Raw genomic sequence first — 18,457 nt, forward strand, 5'->3', positions numbered from 1 at the left:
AGCAAGCAGTTCGAATTGGAAAGTAATGAGGGTTGTTGTAAGGTTTATTTGATGTCAGAGCTTATCATTTGTTAAAAAGTAAACAAGGAGTCACGTGGTGTGGATGGGAGGCAATGTACTGAATTCATGTTACTCTGTTTTAGAGTGTCAAAGTACAAGAATTATCAACTTTGCAATGCCCTGCCAATCTCAACTTATCATTATAATGTAGATGCAATATCATCTCATGGCATTGTATTGCCTGGTTTGACTAAGGTAGTGAAAAAATGGACATTATAGTATTCTACTTTTCATATTTTAAATATAGAAAAATTCAGTTGTTAGAAAGGATGAAAAGAACACATAACTGTAGACTGTTTTCTTACTGCAGGTCACCTTCCTGTCCACCCAGACTCTACGGATCCAGTGTGTGTTGCCTGGAACTTTAATGAGATGCTTTCGATGCTCCAGGCACACACTAGTGTGGTATGTTTCATAGCAGGACATGATCACGATGGTGGCTACTATTTGGACAGCTGTGGAATTCATCATCTTACCTTTGAAGGCGTGATTGAAACATCAGCAGACAGTCAAGCATTTGGTACAGTTCATGTATACGAAGACAGAATGATCCTTGAGGGAAGGGGAAGGATTCCAAGGAGAGTTTTGTGGTACAGAGAAAGATAAATTAATGGATTTGTGTTGCTTTGTAGTCTGGCAGTTGAGTGGTGCAATGTAGTATCTGCAGCATTGGGCTGGGATGGCCATCTGACATTTATTTGCACAAATTTACCTTGATTTATTGGCTGCAATTTTTAACCAAACTCAAACACCTTAGCACTGCATTAGTTATAGAAGACATTCTCCAAAGGATAATTTTTACAAGGCCTTTAAATTTCCACAGGGTTAAATAAAAGATAGGGAAAACCTGAGCATTTACACCTTTTATGATTTCTGGAATTTGATTCAATTTGAGTTTGCATCACTGTGAATTCCGGGTGTCATTTTGGATTCCTGAACTGAATTATTATATCAATTTCTTTCCTAAAATGTTTTATAGTCAATGAAATCTTCATGGTGTAATTTGGGAAACAGAGAAACCATTTCCATTTATCAGCAATAGGATCATCTGCTTTTTTTTGTGATGTTAAAGAAGGAATATGTTTTTGCCAGAATACCTTTGATCATGACTTCGCATATTTACGTTGTTCTGAGGAGAGTTTTGGATAGAGCAGGGGTTCCTAACCCTTTTCATGCCATGGACCCCAGGTTGGGAACCCTTGGATTTGAGTGTTAAATGTTATCTTAATATATTGATTTGGATAACATTATTGGTGTTATATGTTTAACATTCAAATGCATCGGTAAAGCTAGCCATGATGTTCACGGCAACACAACTCCGCATCATATTAAGTGTATTGCAGAATTTCAAAACATTTTTCCAAGATTTTACAAAATATTTATTTAAGATTGTGTAATTAATTATAATGAAGTACCTTGTGTTACAGCTGCTTTTGCACTTTTAACGATTTTACACAGCATTTGACTCATGCTGGTGTTGTCTCCCATCTGTATAACTTGATTGGAACAGTTTTGTGGTTTCTTTATAAACGTGCCTAGTTTGCCCTGGCCCTGAATACCACCCCCCCCCCCCCCCCCAACACCACATCCACTTTGACTCTGCACAAAGGAATTCTAGTAATTAATGCAAATATCTTCCCTTGTGATTTTCCCTTCCAAACCCTTGTTCATGTCTTATAGCCTATGCACGCTATCCCAAATGTGATGAGCTGTGGTGAAGGGCTGAGTAGGTCCTACTCTGACATATTGTAAAGCCTGTTAAGAAATAAAGATAATATAAATTGTGTCCTTAAGATAATCTTATTTGTGAATGTATTTGTTTTTGAAGTCAGAGGCAGAAGAGACTCTCGGTTTTGGAATCTGGAGCAAAAATACAAACTGCAGGTTGAAACTCTGTAGAAACAGCACAGTGCTGATGCAGGGTCTCAGATGATGCAACGTCAACTGTCTCTCTGCCTCCACAGATGCCGCTTGACATCCTGAGTTACTGCAACAGTACTTTGCACCTTCAGATTAAAGCCTGTTTTATTTGGATTGTTTTAAAATGATTCCATGAAGCATGCTGGGTAGAATTTTAATCAGTGTTGGTCAGTCAGGAGTTAAATGCCTATCTTTTAAGGTACTGCTGTCACATTATTCAATATGAATGTTGAGAATAGAACCAAAGAAATGTGAGTAAACAGTCATTAAAAGTAATTTGTTCTGTTTAAAAAAAAGTTTGTGGATATCTTAGCACCTGGTGAATTTTCATGCATAAGACATAAATTAACAAGGAAGATATTTTTAAATTTTGAACCTGTGTGTCAAAGGTAAGCACAGTATTTATTGCCCTTCTTGAATGGCACTTGAGCTGGTGGTGGTGAGCTGCCTTTTGACGTGCTGCAGTCCTTCGGCAGAGGGTAGTCTCGCAGTGCTATTCGGTAATGAGCTCTAGAATTTGGATCCTGCAACCACAAGTCAACGTGGCATGTAACTTGAAGAACCTGCAGCTGGTGATGTTCCATTGTCCTGCACCTCTTTCCTTGGCGATAGGTGCAGCTGGAGTAGCCTGCAGTAGGTTTTGAGGGTGCCACATGGTGTAGTGCTGGTGTGGATGGGTAATTTATGTGCTTGACCCTAGATGGTGAGGGTTGTTAGCGCTAAACTCATCCAGGCAAGTGAAGAATATTTCGTAACACTGGAGATGGTGAAAAGATGTTGGTATCAGGAAGTGCAGGTTTTCCAGCCTCCATTATGCTCTTGTAGCCACAGTGATTCAATGGCTGTCCAGGTGAGTATTGAATCAATGGTGCCTCCCACAGTATGGATGATTGGGAACTTGATGATGACAAAGCCTTTGAAAGTCTAGGGTAGTTAATTAGATTCTCCCTTGCTAGAGACGGTCATTATCTGGCACTTCTGAGGCTTGAATGTTCTTGGATCACTTCCTTCACTGAGCCGTTGCAGATGGAATTAGACTCTGTGCATACTAAGGGTGTCTGCACTAATATCAGGATGCACTTGGAGCTCAGTGCAATATCAGTATACTCTGGGCAGGCTCATAAGATCCCACATCAGTAACACCTGATACTGTTGAGTGTTAAAAAAATCACTTCAAGATCTGTGAACAGCTGAAGTAATTTCTATCGAGTACAGTCGACGTTTCGGGCTGAGACCCTTCATCAGGACTGGAGGGGAAAAAGATGAGTATGAAGGTGGGGGGAGGGGAGGAAGAAACATAAGGTGATGGGTGAAAGAGATACAGGGCTGGAGATGGGGTATTTGATGGCAAAGAACAGAAAGCCTGGAAGAAAAAGGGGGAGGAGCACCATAGTATGGACAGGTAAGGGGATGGGGAATGGTGAAGGGGGTGGGGTGGCATTACTATAAGTTAAAGAAATCGATGTTCATACCATACGGTTGGAGGCTACCCAGATGGAATACAAGGTGCAGCTCCTCCAATCTGAGTGTGGCCTCATTGTGACAGTAGAGGAGGCCATGGACTGACATGTTGGAATGGGAAGTGGAATTAAAATGGGTGACCACTGGAAGATCTCAGTTTTTCTGGCAGATGGAGCACAGGTGCTTGGCAAAGCTGTCTCTCAATCTATGTTGGATCTCACCGATGTACAGGAGGCCACACTGGGAGCACCAGATACAGTAGATGACCCCAACAGACTCAACTGGAAGGACTGTTTGGGGCCCTGAACGATAGTGAGGGAGAAAGCATAGAGGTAGGTGTAGCACTAATTCGGCTTGCAGGGATAAGCGCCAGGAGGGAGGTAAGTGGGGAGGGACGAATGGACAAGGGAGTTGTGTAGGGAGCGATCCCTGCGGAAAGCATAAAATGGGAGGGTGAGTTAGAGATGTACTCGGTGGTGGGATCCCATTGGAGATGGCGGAAGCTACGGAGAATTGTATGTTGGACAGAGACTGTTGGGGTGGTAGTTGAGGACAAGAAGAACCCCACCCCTAGTGGTGGCGGGAGGATGGGCTATGGGCAGATGTGCGCAAAATGGAAGAGATACAGTTGAGAGCAGTGTTGATGGTGGAGGAAAGGAGGTCCCTTTCTTTGAGGGAGGAGGACATCTCCTTAGTTCTGGAATGAAAAGCCTCACCCTGCGAGGAGATGCAGCAGAGTTGGAGGAACTGAGAGAAGGGGATGGCATTTTTACGAGTAACAGGGTGGTAAGAGGTCCAGTTAGACAATAGACAATAGGTGCAGAATTAAACCATTCGGCCCTTCGAGTCTGCACTGCCATTTTGAGATCATGGCTGATCAATTCCTATCAATACCCGGTTCCTGCCTTGTCCCCATATCCCTTGATTCCCCTATCCATGATACCTATCTAGCTCCTTCTTGAAAGCATCCAGAGAATTGGCCTCCACTACCTTCCGAGGCAGTGCATTCCAGACCCCACAACTCTCTGGGAGAAGTTGTTTTTCCTTAACTCTGTCCTAAATGACCTAACCCTTATTCTCAAACCATGCCCTCTGGTACTGGACTCTCCCAGCATCTGGAACATATTTCCTGCCTCTATCTTGTCCAATCCCTTAATAATCTTATATGTTTCAATCAGATCCCCTCTCAATCTCCTTAATTCCAGCGTGTACAAGCCCAGTCTCTCTAACCTCTCTGCGTAGGACAGTCCAGACATCCCAGGAATTAACCTCGTGAATCTACGCTGCACTTCCTCTACAGCCAGGATGTCCCTCCTTAACCCTGGAGACCAAAACTGTACACAATACTCCAGGTGTGGTCTCACCAGGGCTCTGTACAAATGCAAGAGGATTTCCTTGCTAGCTGTGAGAGTCAGGAATATTGCACTCTGTTAAGCTTACTTTTGTGGAAGTAGGCTGTATCCAGATTTTCTACAATAAAACACTGAACCAAATGACCAGACTGGTTGTAGATTGCTTTGCTAGGAACCAAGCTCACAAAAAAAGTATTTTCCCAGAAATCATAAAATGGTCACAAGGCCTCACTGGCAAAATATATTGATCAATAGTTTTGTGGCATTTACAAGATTCCCTGTGAACGTGGCTGGAGTGCAGAGTGGAAACCCTCATCAAGCAGCACAATAGGTGCATCTGTTTGGGTTTCCTGGAGAAATCGACAGTAGCAGAGCACTGCATTTCCAATGGCCATAGGATTTACTTTGCAAAAACTACTGAGCTCTGCCAATGGCTTTTGGGACTGCCTAGTGAAGGAAGCCATTGAAATAAAAGGGAATTTTAACAAAGACAAAGGTCTCACTCTAAGTAAGAACTGGAATTTGATTGTAAACAAGGTGGGACAGCAGAAACCTGATTGGATAAGGACTGACCAATCAGGAGGGTGCACAATGGTAGTACATATACCACCTGACTAGACATGCCCAGACATCATACCTGATGAAGATGGCAGTGTTTGTCATTGAAACATTAGTTAAAATCGATTTCTGGACCCAGCTGGAAGACTGAGAAGAGTTTATTTGTCGTATATGCCACTATTTCATCCTTAATAATGGACTCTAGCATGTTGCAGTTGAACAGGGGAAACTATGGAGCCATGAGGGAGGAGCTGGCCAAAGTTGACTGGACAGATAGCCTAGCAGAAAAGACAGTGGAGCAGCAATGGCAGGTATTCTTGGGAATAATGCACAAGGTGGAAAATCAGTTCATCCCCCAGAGAAGGAAGAATTCAAAGGGGGGAAAGGGGCCACAGTGGTTGACAAAGGAAGTCAGAGATTGCATAGCATTAAAAAAAAAGGAAGTATGACAGAGCTAAGGTGAGTGGGAGGACAGATGATTGGGAAGTTTTTAAGGAACAACAGAACTTAACTAAAAAGACAATATGGGGAGAAAAAATGAAGAACAAACGCAAGCTAGCCAGGAATATAAAGGAAGATAGCAAAAGCTTTTTTAGGTATGTGAAGAGAAAGAAGATAGTTAAGAACAATGTTGGGCCCTTGAAGAATGAATTGGGTGAAATTGTTATGGGAAACAGAGAAATGGCAGAAGAATTTAATGAGTACTTTAGATCTGTTTTCACTAAGGAAGACACAAGCAATCTCCCAGATGTATGTATGGGCCAAGGACATAGGGTAACAGAGGAAATGAAACAGATTGACAATAGACAATAGGTGCAGAAGTAGACCATTCGGCCCTTCGAGCCTGCACCACCATTTTGAGATCATGGCTGATCAATTCCTATCAATACCCGGTTCCTGCCTTGTCCCCATATCCCTTGATTCCCCTATCCATAAGATACCTATCTAGCTCCTTCTTGAAAACATCCAGAGAACTGGCCTCCACTACCTTCCGAGGCAGTGCATTCCAGACCCCCACAACTCTCTGGGAGAAGAAGTTTTTCCTTAACTCTGTCCTAAATGACCTACCCCTTATTCTCAAACCATGCCCTCTGGTACTGGACTCTCCCAGCATCTGGAACTTATTTCCTGCCTCTATCTTGTCCAATCCCTTAATAATCTCATATGTTTCAATCAGATCCCCTCTCAATCTCCTTAATTCCAGCGTGTACAAGCACAGTCTCTCTAACCTCTCTGCGTAAGACAGTCCAGACATCCCAGGAATTAACCTCGTGACATTAGGAAGGAAACGGTGATGAGAAGACTGATGGGACTGAAGGCTGACAAATCCCCAGGTCCAGATGGTCTGCATCCTAGGGTACTAAAGGACGTGGCCCTGGAAATTGCGGATGCATTGGTAATCATCTTCCAATGTTCCTTAGATTCAGGATCAGTTCCTGAGCATTGGAGAATGGCTAATGTTATCCCACTTTTTAAGAAAGGAGGGAGGGAGAAAACAGAGAACTATCGACCTGTCAGCCTGACATCGGTGGTGGGGAAGATGCTAGAGTCCATTATTAAGGATGAAATAGTGGCATATCTAGATAGCAGTGATAGGATTGGGCCGAGCCAGCATGGATTTACCAAGGGTAAATCATGCTTGACTAATCTGTTGGGAGTTTTTCGAGGATGTAACCAGGAAGTTAGACGGGGGAGATCCAGTGGATGTAGTGTACCTCGATTTTCAGAAGGCATTTGATAAGGTCCCACATAGGAGATTGATGGGTAAAATCAAAGCTCAGGGTATCGGGGGGAAGACATTGACATGGATAGAAAACTGGTTGGCAGATAGAAAGCAAAGGGTAGCGGTGAATGGGTGTTTCTCGGAATGGCAGGTGGTGACTAGTGGGGTGCCACAGGGCTCGGTATTGGGACCACAGCTGTTTACAATTTACGTCAACGATTTGGATGAAGGCATTGAAAATAACATCAGCAAATTTGCTGATGATACTAAGCTGGGTGGCAGGGTGACATGTGATGAGGATGTTAGAAGAATTCAGGGTGACTTGGATAGGCTGGGTGAGTGGTCAAATACTTGGCAGATGACGTTTAATGTGAATAAGTGTGAGGTTATCCACTTTGGGAGTAAGAACAGGAAGGCAGATTATTATCTGAATGGTGTAGAGTTAGGTAAGGGAGAAATACAAAGAGATCTAGGAGTCCTTGTTCATCAGTCACTGAAGGTGAATGAGCAAGTGCAGCAGGCAGTGAAGAAGGCTAATGGAATGTTGGCCTTTATTACAAAGGGAATTGAGTACAAGAGCAAGGAAATCCTCTTGCATTTGTACAGAGCCCTGGTGAGACCACACCTGGAGTACTGTGTACAGTTTTGGTCTCCAGGGTTAAGGAAGGACATCCTGGCTGTAGAGGAAATGCAGCGTAGATTCACGAGATTAATTCCTGGGATGTCTGGACTGTCTTACTCAGAGAGGTTAGAGAAACTGGGCTTGTACACGTTGGAATTAAGGAGATTGAGAGGGGATCTGATTGAAACATATAAGATTATTAAGGGATTGGACAAGATAGAGGCAGGAAATATGTTCCAGTTGCTGGGAGAGTCCAGTACCAGAGAGCATGGTTTGAGAATAAGGGATAGGTCATTTAGGACAGTTAAGGAAAAACTTCTTCTCCCAGAGAGTTGTGGGGGTCTGGAATGCACTGCCTCGGAAGGTAGTGGAGGCCAATTCTCTGGATGCTTTCAAGAAGGAGCTAGATATCTTATGGATAGGGGAATCAAGGGATATGGGGACAAGGCAAGAACCGGGAATTGATAGTAGTTGATCAGCCATGATCTCAAAATGGCGGTGCAGGCTCAAGGGGCCGAATGGTCTACTTCTGCACCTATTGTCTATTGTATATGTCGGGAAAGCACGAGAACCTTTTTCATCTCATGATCATTCTTGTAAGTAATGCAGAATTCTGGCCATTCTGTTGCAGGTATGTTTTTATTTCCATACATCACCAATGTGGTTCAGAAGAAATAAATCCCAATAGTGTTATTAAAGTTGGATAATTTGTTTAAAGATCTTTAATGTGTTTTTTGAGAATCTATTTTCAGTATAGTTTCACTCTGGGGATTCCTTCCCATTCTCCACTTTTCATGTAGTAATTTTTCTCATTCTGTTATGTAATGATAAGTCTATTCCTAATGCAACCATTACAGATAGAGGATGTCCATCAAATTTAAATGGAGAAATATCCAGTTATGGATCAGCCTTTATAAATTTATTTGCCAATATGAAATCTAATTACAAAAAATTGCTAATAATTATAAATAATTTCACATTCCAAATCCCCAAAAGCAAATACTCCCCTCTCATTGGCAAATACAGACTATGTAATGTTTGGACTTCAGGGAATAGTCACTGGTGCATTTGTGCAAAAACTTTCAAACTATAAGATATACAGAAACAAATCTTAAGTGTGTTAGATCGAGTCTGGATGTGAAGATGATCATTTCTTTCAAAGAATAATCTATTAGTATGAGCATACTAATCCTGGCAACACTTCTTAGGCTGCATAATCCTTACGTGGTCCTAAGAATTTCTGCATAAGGGTGCACAGTAGCATAGCACCAGAGATCATGGTTCGATACCTGCTGCTTCCTGTAAGGAGTTTGTATGTTCTCCTCATGACAGCATGGGACCCCCGCCCCCCCCCACCACAATACCAAAGATGTAAGGTTAGGTTTAATGAGTTGTGGGCAGGTTACATAGAAAACCTACAGCACAATACAGGCCCTTCAGCCCACAATGATGCGCCAAACGTGTACTTACGTCGGTGCCCAAAGTGTGGTGGCATTTGTGGGCTGCCCAGCACAATCTTGATTTGACACAAACAATGCAGTTCACTGTTTGTTTCAATGTACATGTGACAAATAAAGCTAATCTTTTAAATAATTATATAAAAGTGCAATTGCACTTGTTAAATAAATGTTTGGTCCTTAAAATTCAAATCATGTTTCTCCCTAGATTCAAACCTCAAGACCAAAACCAGGACTTCAATTTGGAATCTGTCTCAGATGTCAAAGTAACAAATCCATTATCCAATAACATAGTTGTGAGTTATTTCATCCAAATTATATAACAGAAAATTGTGTTCAAAATTACATCTATCACAACCTCAGATTGTCCACAAAAACAGCTCTAAATGAATAGCCCTATATAGCAGCTCATTGAATTCACTTCAGTTCCATGGCCCTTTTTCTGGTCCCACTATTACGTTGCATCTGGACTAAATGGTGTTCTTGCAGTGCTCTGGCCAAGATGCCCGCAGCTCTTTATTGATGTAGTAATATAACCACGTTACGAACGGCAGGACAGTAATAAAAACTGCAATAGAAATTTTAAAACCACCAGGATACCTGGAAAATTAAAAAACATTTTAATCACTAACTGAGATCAGCAATTGCTCAGTACCATTCAGTTAAGAATAGTTCAGTACTATTTGAAGAGATTTACTGCTAACTTGTATTAATGCCAGCTAACAGTAGTATGCCATGTGATGAACACTTGCATTTTAATATTTTGACACACCAGCAATAACAAGCTACCTACAGGCATTAAAAATGAATACATGTTAGACATCATTGTATGTTGGTACACAAACCAGAGGGACAGAATGCAAGGTGATGGGCAGGACCAGGTGAGAGAGGGGAGTGAGGTAAGAAGCAGGGGTGGTGATACTGAATGTGGAAAAGGTAAAAGCCTGAAGAAGGAAGCTAAAAGAAGAGGATGTTGATCATGGAAGACAGGGAAGGAGGAAGGGAACCAGAAGGAGGTGATGGGTGGGTGAGAAGAGAAGGGTGAGAGGGTAACCAGAATTCAATTCAAGTTTAACTGCCATTAACCATACATGAATGCCCATGAGCACAGCCAAACGAAACAGAATTACTCCAGGATCAAGGTGCAAAACGCAGTACCAACAGTAATACACAATGCAAGGTACCTATGGCACATATAAGATAACAAACATACACTGTATAAGATATCAGTAAAGTACAGTCATCAAAAAAATGTACTGCAAGACCCTTAGTCCAGGAATGATGTAGCAGTCTGTAGTCAAACTAAATACGGCTTGCCTTCTGCCAAGCGAACACTGGAGAGCACCAACGGCAGCCTGGTCACCATGCCACGCTGCCCCCACTGCTCGGGTGGAGCACACCGGCTCCCAACTGCAAACAGGCGACACCACGGCTGGTGGCCAGACCTCCGTGACCAAAGCCACGCAGCTCCCTCGCCATCAGCCAATTGAACTTGCAGCAGTCCACATCAATGGTGTCCAACAGGGTCTTGCGATCACAAGAAAAGGGACCAGGACGACCACCTGCTGTTAGACTGCACAGCGCTTTTGCACACTGACTTCACGCCTCTCTGCTGTAGGCAGCAGCATGTTCCACATCTCATCCAGCTCCTTTGGCAACGAGCAGCCCATAGACATGCAGCACTCCCAAGTTCTCAAATGTCCAGCAGGGTCTTATGATCAAGAAAAATACGTTTACAAAAGATGGTAACACCTCTGGCTGGCCCAAAAAACAACTAGAATGGGGGGAGAAATTACTGGAAGTTAGAAAAATTAATGTTCATTCCATTGGGTTGGAGGCACCCAGACGGAATATGAGGTGTTGCTCCTCCGACCCGAGTTTGGCCTCATCCGTGGATGGACCTGTCTGAATGGGAAGGGGAAGTCAAACTGAAATGGGTAGCCACTGGAAGATCCCGCCTTCATTGCTGACAAGGTGGAAGATGTTCGACGAAGCAGTCTGCCATTCTGCAACGGTCTATAATCTATCTACCTGCCAGCTTCTACACTTCCACCACCCCCCACCACCACCTTACTCTGGCTTCTGACTCCTCCCTTTCTAGTCCTGATGGAGGCAGCAACCCGAAACTTCAATTTTTGTTCCCCTCTGTAGATGCTTCCTGGCTTGCTGAATTCCTCCAGGATTTTGTAAATATTGCTCAAGATTTACAGCATCTGCAGAATCTGGTGTTTGTAGTATGGAAAGAACGTTTTTGGAGGTATGCTGCAGAAAGCAGACTGAAGCCTGGATTATTTGCACCATTTCTTTGATTAAATATGCAAAAGAGTTGGAGAAATATTACTCAATACCCACTTTCCTTTGATTAAATATGCAAAATAGTTTGAGAAATATTACAATACTCACTTCCCTGAATTCTGGCAGAGCAGCATCCAAATAATGATTATTACTAATCCCAAAAATTCCCTGCAAAACAAAATAATCAGTGTGTGAAAAACAGTCTTTTACCACAAACTTCAAACTGGCAAAAGGCCACTGGAAAGGCCCAGGAACAGGCCCTGGGGTTTTATCACCTGAGTGCTAATGACCATTTGTGGATGGATTATCTTTGCAGGATGGCCAGAGCCATGAGTTATCCACTATGCATAGACCCACAGCAGCAGTGTGTAAAATGAATGCCCTGCTAGGAATAACAGAGTTTGGCCTTTGTAATTATCTCAGTACTCCTAACACAAAACCAGATAAAACGTCTCACAGAGAACCACAGGATCTTTTACATCTGCCTAGCCTTGCTTCAGTGTCTTACCTGAAAGGCAACATCAGCCCCCTGTAATGCTGTATTAAAGGCTTAATCTGGAGTAAGGCCTGACCCCCATTTTGATTCAGAGGTTCAAGCCAGCCAAACAGAACGTATCTGGGTCAACCTCATACACTGACAAGTGCTCAGGGCAAAATCAGCTGGGGTACAAGTGCCAATAGCATCTAACACCATCCAACCTCATGGAATAGGAACAGTGAGTGGTGTGAAAACCCGTCAACAGTGGAAAGTTATGATAAAAGATCAGCACAAGGACACGTCACAACGTGTACAAATGAAGAAACGTGCAGGCTTTTAACACAATTAAGAGATACAAATGCATGAATGATGCAGTTACAATGAACGGTGCATACCGGCCCTCCTCCTCGTGGAAGATAGTGCTCTTTGCATGTCGATGAAGATACCAACCCCAGAGTGTGGCCACCATGAAGCACATGGACATGTGCATCAATGAGAGGTGTTTCCAGATGAAGTTATCTAAATAAAAAGTTCAAAGTGTTCATAAAGAGAGCAAAATAATTCAGACAAGAAATATCAAATGACCAGGCCCCATGGGATTTTCTTAAATCTCAGTTATTATACTTTACCATATTTCTTTCACTTGATGCTAAATGAATCCAAAAAAGGGATTGTATTTATAATGTCATTCAGGAGTTCAAGATATCCAAAAGCATTTCACCACTACAACATTTCTGGGGAAGTGCTATAAGCCTGCTTATATTAATAGCTGCAAATTTTGCTCACAGATGGTCCATCCTAGTGAGGTGTAATTGGGTTAAAACTGTTCAGGTTTCTGGAGTGCAACTGAACCTTACATCTTCTGGCAAACAAACAATGCTACCACTGAGACAAGGCTGTCACAAGAATCCATTGCCAGAAGAATCACATTATCTTTCACTCCTCTTAAGATTCAGTATTCACATTTCCAAAAACTAAAGCCAGTGCCAGCAAACCGAACGACCAACATAAAATTCAGGAGTGGAGTTACAAACTCGGGAACCCGGGGTGTCAGACTTGAATGAGCTCCATAATAAAATTAGATTCAAATATCCTACATATTGGGTAAACTAGTTCCTCTCTCCAATTTTATTAAATACTTTTTCTCATTAGTGCTCATTTGTTAGAATTCAACTTAGTGATAATTGACTCCTGGATGTTTGTATAAACAGAACTCACTGACGGCATGTTCCATTCGCAAAAGGTTCACAGAAAACACGGATCACTTCTCACTCTAACCTGCCTGGGGCTTCCTACACCTGTGTAACAAAGCCTAGTCAAGGCTGAGGAACAGTAACATCTTCCAACTGGGCGTGCTGTGTCCTGCAGGAGCACATAAAACAGGTCACTCTCTGCATCAGAACTAGCTAGTTCAGCCCTAGGCCATCCATCTGTAACACTGGCTCTATTTGTCTCCCTCCAATGAACACACACTGACCTGCTGGTAGATTACTAATTTGCAATTGTTTACATTATCTATTTTTCCACTCACCAGTCTCATTTCACAGGTTTTATATTTCCCTATTTGTTTCCCCTCCAACTAACTTCTTTCATTAGTCTATCAATCTCGTGATGTCTAACACTTTATCCTCATGGCAACTTTGGTTTCACCCCATCAGTGATGGCTTCTTTAACTTAGTCACCTTTCCCCTACTCTACCCTTTAAATCAAGACTAACACGATTTTCCTTCAAATTCTGACAATTCATCCTGAAAGTTTCTATCCAGAAAAACTGCCTGACCTTTTGAGTGTTTCTAACATTTTCTGTTTTCACTTCTAACCTTCAACACTTTCAATTTTTTGGTTTTGATTCCTTATATATTCAGATCTCCTCTGCATGAAGACATTAATGAATTTTACTAGCCTTCTGTGCCCCATCACAGCCTCTGGATGGCTAATGAGAAGATCAAAATCCATTGTCTACCGGAAGCAGCGATGCCTGCCCTGTAATGTACTTCTGGGATTTGGTTACCTACAACAGAAACTGGGTAGATACCACCAGTACTGCTCTACAAAGCTCTCTGCATACACTGGAAAGATAGGCAGACCAATTAAACGTCCTTTCCTGGGTCAACATCCCCAGCACTAAGGTCATCATTACACTTAGTTGGCAACATCGCCTGCATACCTGCTACTCTGTTCTGAGTTCTTTCATGATGTGAGCAAATGAACTGAGGGAAAGATTCAAGGATGTTTAATCGTATTATGACAAGTATTAATCAGTGGAACTTCACCACAGGCTGTCCAAAGGAGAATGCAAAAAGAGGATGGGTGGGCATGGACTAGCAACTCCGTCCTGTAAAAGCCCAACTCAAAGCCCTCATCCCTGGGAAAGGAAGGATCTTCGAAGACGGGCTACATCTGGTAATAATTGAAAGACTAGGACCCTGGCGAGCTGCTATCAGCAGCATCTGCCCCAATTGGGGTGATGGGCTTAAGAAGAATTACTCAGTGGGTCGATACCAATTCAGTGACCATGTGCTTTGCACCTGTGACTAGTGGATTCAGGCCAACGAGGAAGGATAATACAGCAGGAATTAAGTAGACTACCTGTAAAAGAAAGGACATCAATTAAGCAGATGGAAAAATACAAGGAAAAGAAACTCAAGCCAATGAACTTTCCCTCTTGCTCCGTCATTCAAAAAATTAGTGTTAATCTTTTACCTGAGTGCCACTTTCTGCACTAACACCATATTCCTTTAATATCCAAAATCTATCAATTTCTGCCTTGCATTTGACTCATTGAGGCTTCACTGGCCTTCATAGTCTTAGATGACACCCCTTATTTTGGTACTGTCACCCCTCATTTTAGACAAAGCATCATCTTTTCATTTGCCTGTCAAACTCACATTTACATAGAAAAATACAGCACAATATAAGTCCTTCAGCCCACAAAGCTGTGCCGAACATGCCCCTACCTTAGAACTACCTAGGCTTTACCCATAGCTCTCTATTTTTCTAAGCTCCATGTAGCCATCCAGGGTCTTAAAAGACCCTATTGTTTCTGCCTCCACCACCGCCGCCGGCAGTCTGTTCAATGCACTCACTACTAAACTTACCCCTGACATCTCCTCTGTACCTACTTCCAAGCACCTTAAAACTATGCCCTCTCATGCTAGCCATTTCAGCCCTGGTAAAAAGCCTCTGACTTTTCACACGATCAATGCCTCTCATTATCTTGTACACCTCTATCAAGTCACCTCTTATCCTCTGTCGCTCCAAGGAGAAAAGGCCAAATTCAATCAGGTCACCCTGTCATTCTCAACCCAAGAGATTATGAGCTGAGTCTTCTCATACATCAGATCTATCATTCCAGATACTCATCTGGTAAACCTTCCTTTTACTCCCTCAACCATAAGTATATTCTTCCTTGGACAGGGAGACCAGATATTTTTACAACATTCAAGATGCCTTATATAGGGGAGTAAGGGCCTCATATAGAGGAGTAAGATATTGACACATTTTACTCAAATCCCTTCACAGTTTAACTGGTTGCCTCCTAATTGTTTACTACATCATCAGCAAACTTGGATATATTGTATGTGCCCTCTCTAATCAAAATCACTGATACAGATTGAGAACCCAACACCAATCACTGCAGAATCACACTACTCAGAGCATTCTTACTCAAAAACAGTCCGTTTATTCCAGCATCTGCAGATTTCCTCATGTTTGCTGTTTATTCCCGGTCTGTTTTCTCTGCCTGTTGATAAATTTTCAATCCATGCAAGTACATTTTCTGTAATACCATGCACTCAAAATTTTGCTTAATAATCTATTGTTTGACACCTTATCAAATGATCTTCTGTAAGTCCACTTCGTGATTGAAAATGAAAAAAGTGTTTGTCCAACTACTGACATTTCAGCTAAATGTTACAAATCTACTCCAGGGGATCCCAACCTGGGATCCACAGACCCCTTAATAAATGGTAAGGCTCCATGGCATATAAAAATTTGGGAACCCCCGATCTACTCCTTGATGAAACATACTTACAGTCCATATTCCTGCATCTGGATCATTAATCTGTGGACAATAAAAAAAGGTTATGTTTATTAAAAAAAATTAAAACATTATATTCAGAATTGGTTTGTTGATCAAGCAATTTCATTGCCTCACACCCTCTCCCCACTGAGAATTAAGTATGCAACAGGTGATTAGTTGCATTTACATTTAAAGTGAAGTCCAACACCACACTTGTAGCTATTTCCCTTCTCAGGCTACATCGTGGAGGCTTGCACTTTGAGCAATTGTATGAGTGTGGTTTAAATTAAGAAATAAAACACTTTACAAATGTCTGCTAACGGAAGACTTCCTAGCATGTGCACACAATTACTAACAATCAAAAGGTCAGCTGCAAGGATCTGATGCATGAAGGGAAGTGATAGGGTGGACACTTTTCCTTCATGTGGAAACCCCTAATACCATTGTGCCCTTTGCTGGTAGTCGTTGGTATTTGATGTCAATGCTATTTTAATTTTAATTTTGACTTCTGGAATTTTGCAGGACTTCTAGATACCTATGCCCCTCACACTCAGTCTCCTCTCTGGATTACTGAAAATAAGTTGGAGCAAGAGTTATTAAGATTGGGATGGACAAGGAAGGGTTCAGGTGAAGGGTCCTGGACCTACAATGTTCTCTTTCTATAGATGCTGCCTGACCTGCTGAGTGTTTGCAACATTTTCTGCTTTATTTGAAAAAAAGATTTGAAATGATGGATTTTTATAATGGGAAATATTAAAGGATACACTTACAATTATAAATGTTACAGTATACTAAATATGTAGAATTAATTGCATGTAACATATCTACAGCACATTTTAGAGATGATACAGATGAATTGATAGTTCAATATTTAGTTTGGAAGCTCTCTCTCTATTCATACTTTGAACTGCAAATATTGCTTCTGAATGACTGTACAAGTAATTCCTTCTTCAAAATACGCAACTGAATAGATGGCTTGATGTAGCCAAAACTGGCATCATTTTGTTCCCAATTCCAGCGCCCAACATTATGCCAATATATGGCATTAATTACAGTTCCATTTTTTGACTTTGCAGTAAAGCCTGAGAGTTTTTCCATCGAATTCTAACAGGCAATTACTTTCCATTAGACATTTGTGCTCAGTTAACCAAATAAATTTCCAAACACATTTACATGGGCAGCTCTATAAAACCAACTTTAGATTTTGTTATTCTCCTGCTAATACTTATTGGCAAGTTCCAGGACAACAGAGGGGCTACTATAACACAGTCAAATGATTGCATGATGTGTGGGAGCAGTTTCAGCTCAGTTCCATAAAGCAAAATTGTAGAAACACTTTAACAATAGTTACAGTGCCATCAAAGTTCGACAGCTGAACTACACTGGGGAATGAGAATAGTCAAAAGTTACAAATAGTGAATGGGGTTGTAAATAAAGGAAGGCCAAGGGCTTTAAGAACTTATAGAATCTTTGATCTAATTTGCTAAATTCACAGCCAAAAATTTTGGGGTGATTTTTTTTTTTAAAAAAAAGCAATTTGAACTCAAGGAACACAGACATCACATAAAGCTCGAGGAGTGGAGGAGCAGTAAAAGGGCAAGGCTTAAACAAAATAATTTTTAGGCAGTTGGTGCAAGTCAAGGTAGGAGATCAAGGAAAGAAGAAATGTATGAATGGGATTAGGCACAAGTTTGGACAGGGACGCATCCAGTGAGATCGAGTTTGGATATTAATGGGAGCCAAACTGGTTTAAAATGAAGCCAGAGACACTTGCCCGAAAAGTGAGCATTGCCTTATTTACAATGGACGAGCGTTGAGCAGGTAGAAACCTTCCAATGTACGCGGCAGCTGCCCTGTACTCGAGAGGGTGTCAGCTCACCAAACTTTCAAAAAATGTAAACACTATCAGAATTGCTCAATCTGTTGGTTTAATATTTACAGCCATTAAATTTCAAGTTCTCTCCTGTGTCTGGCCACCAGCTCGCTGGATACTGTGGTCACAAATCTGTTGAGACAAGCCAAGCAGATGCTAATTACATAGTCACAATTAAAAAATACTAAGCCGGGCTGATTTCCCGCCCCCCCCCCCCCCCCAAACACACAACTCGTGAGTCTGGAGCATCGTCGTAACACAAACGGAACTGAATGTTGGACTTTAACCTGCTTTTCTACGTCTGCTGTGCGGAAACTGCGGCGTGCGGGTAATAGGGAACCTACCTGAACGTAGGCGGCAAGCGCGAAAAAGAAAGCCATGCAGATATTGCAAACTCTCCAGGACTCGAGATAGAACCGCGGAGGAGAAGACGTACTGAAATTTCGTCCCGAATGCACGTCCATCTCCCTCTGGCTCCATACTCTGCCAGTCAGTTTGACTCTTAACCCTCCCCTTACGCTTTACGTGGCGGCAGGGGAAATGTTGAAAGTACAGCATAGTGTAGCTTCGTCCAATGAAAATGCGATCTAACATTTGCTGCATGAGCTTGAAGTACTTCGGTTTCGGAAAGGCAGAT

At 42.0% G+C, this 18,457-nt stretch overlaps 2 protein-coding genes across 7 annotated transcripts in view; one reads left to right on the top strand and one right to left on the bottom strand.

Moving 5' to 3' along the window:
• Positions 1–1,858, top strand: part of adprm (ADP-ribose/CDP-alcohol diphosphatase, manganese-dependent) — a 29,823-nt gene extending 27,965 nt beyond the window's left edge. For all 5 annotated transcript variants that reach the window (XM_073025854.1, XM_073025855.1, XM_073025852.1 and 2 more), the window contains one exon: positions 371–1,858. In XM_073025854.1, coding sequence (XP_072881955.1) covers positions 371–666 — 296 coding nt within the window. In that variant the 3' untranslated portion in view covers positions 667–1,858. The remainder of the gene's footprint in view (positions 1–370) is intronic.
• A 6,528-nt stretch (positions 1,859–8,386) lies between these two features.
• On the bottom strand, positions 8,387–18,375 carry tmem220 (transmembrane protein 220). Of its 2 annotated transcripts, none has more exons than XM_073025867.1 (6): positions 18,165–18,361; positions 15,960–15,989; positions 14,455–14,515; positions 12,322–12,445; positions 11,557–11,616; positions 8,387–9,753 (listed from the first exon to the last, which is right to left on the bottom strand). In XM_073025867.1, the coding sequence occupies exons 1-6, from the start codon at positions 18,282–18,284 to the stop codon at positions 9,624–9,626; spliced, it is 525 nt and encodes a 174-aa protein (XP_072881968.1). In that variant the 5' UTR covers positions 18,285–18,361; the 3' UTR covers positions 8,387–9,623. The 2 variants fall into 2 exon arrangements, with proteins under 2 accessions (XP_072881968.1, XP_072881970.1); XM_073025869.1 differs by lacking the exon at positions 8,387–9,753 and adding an exon at positions 9,757–10,864 and having other exon boundaries at positions 18,165–18,375.
• Positions 18,376–18,457: the final 82 nt, after the last annotated feature.

Source organism: Hemitrygon akajei, chromosome 22 (genome assembly GCF_048418815.1).
Source record: "Hemitrygon akajei chromosome 22, sHemAka1.3, whole genome shotgun sequence".
Lineage (NCBI taxonomy): Eukaryota > Metazoa > Chordata > Chondrichthyes > Myliobatiformes > Dasyatidae > Hemitrygon > Hemitrygon akajei.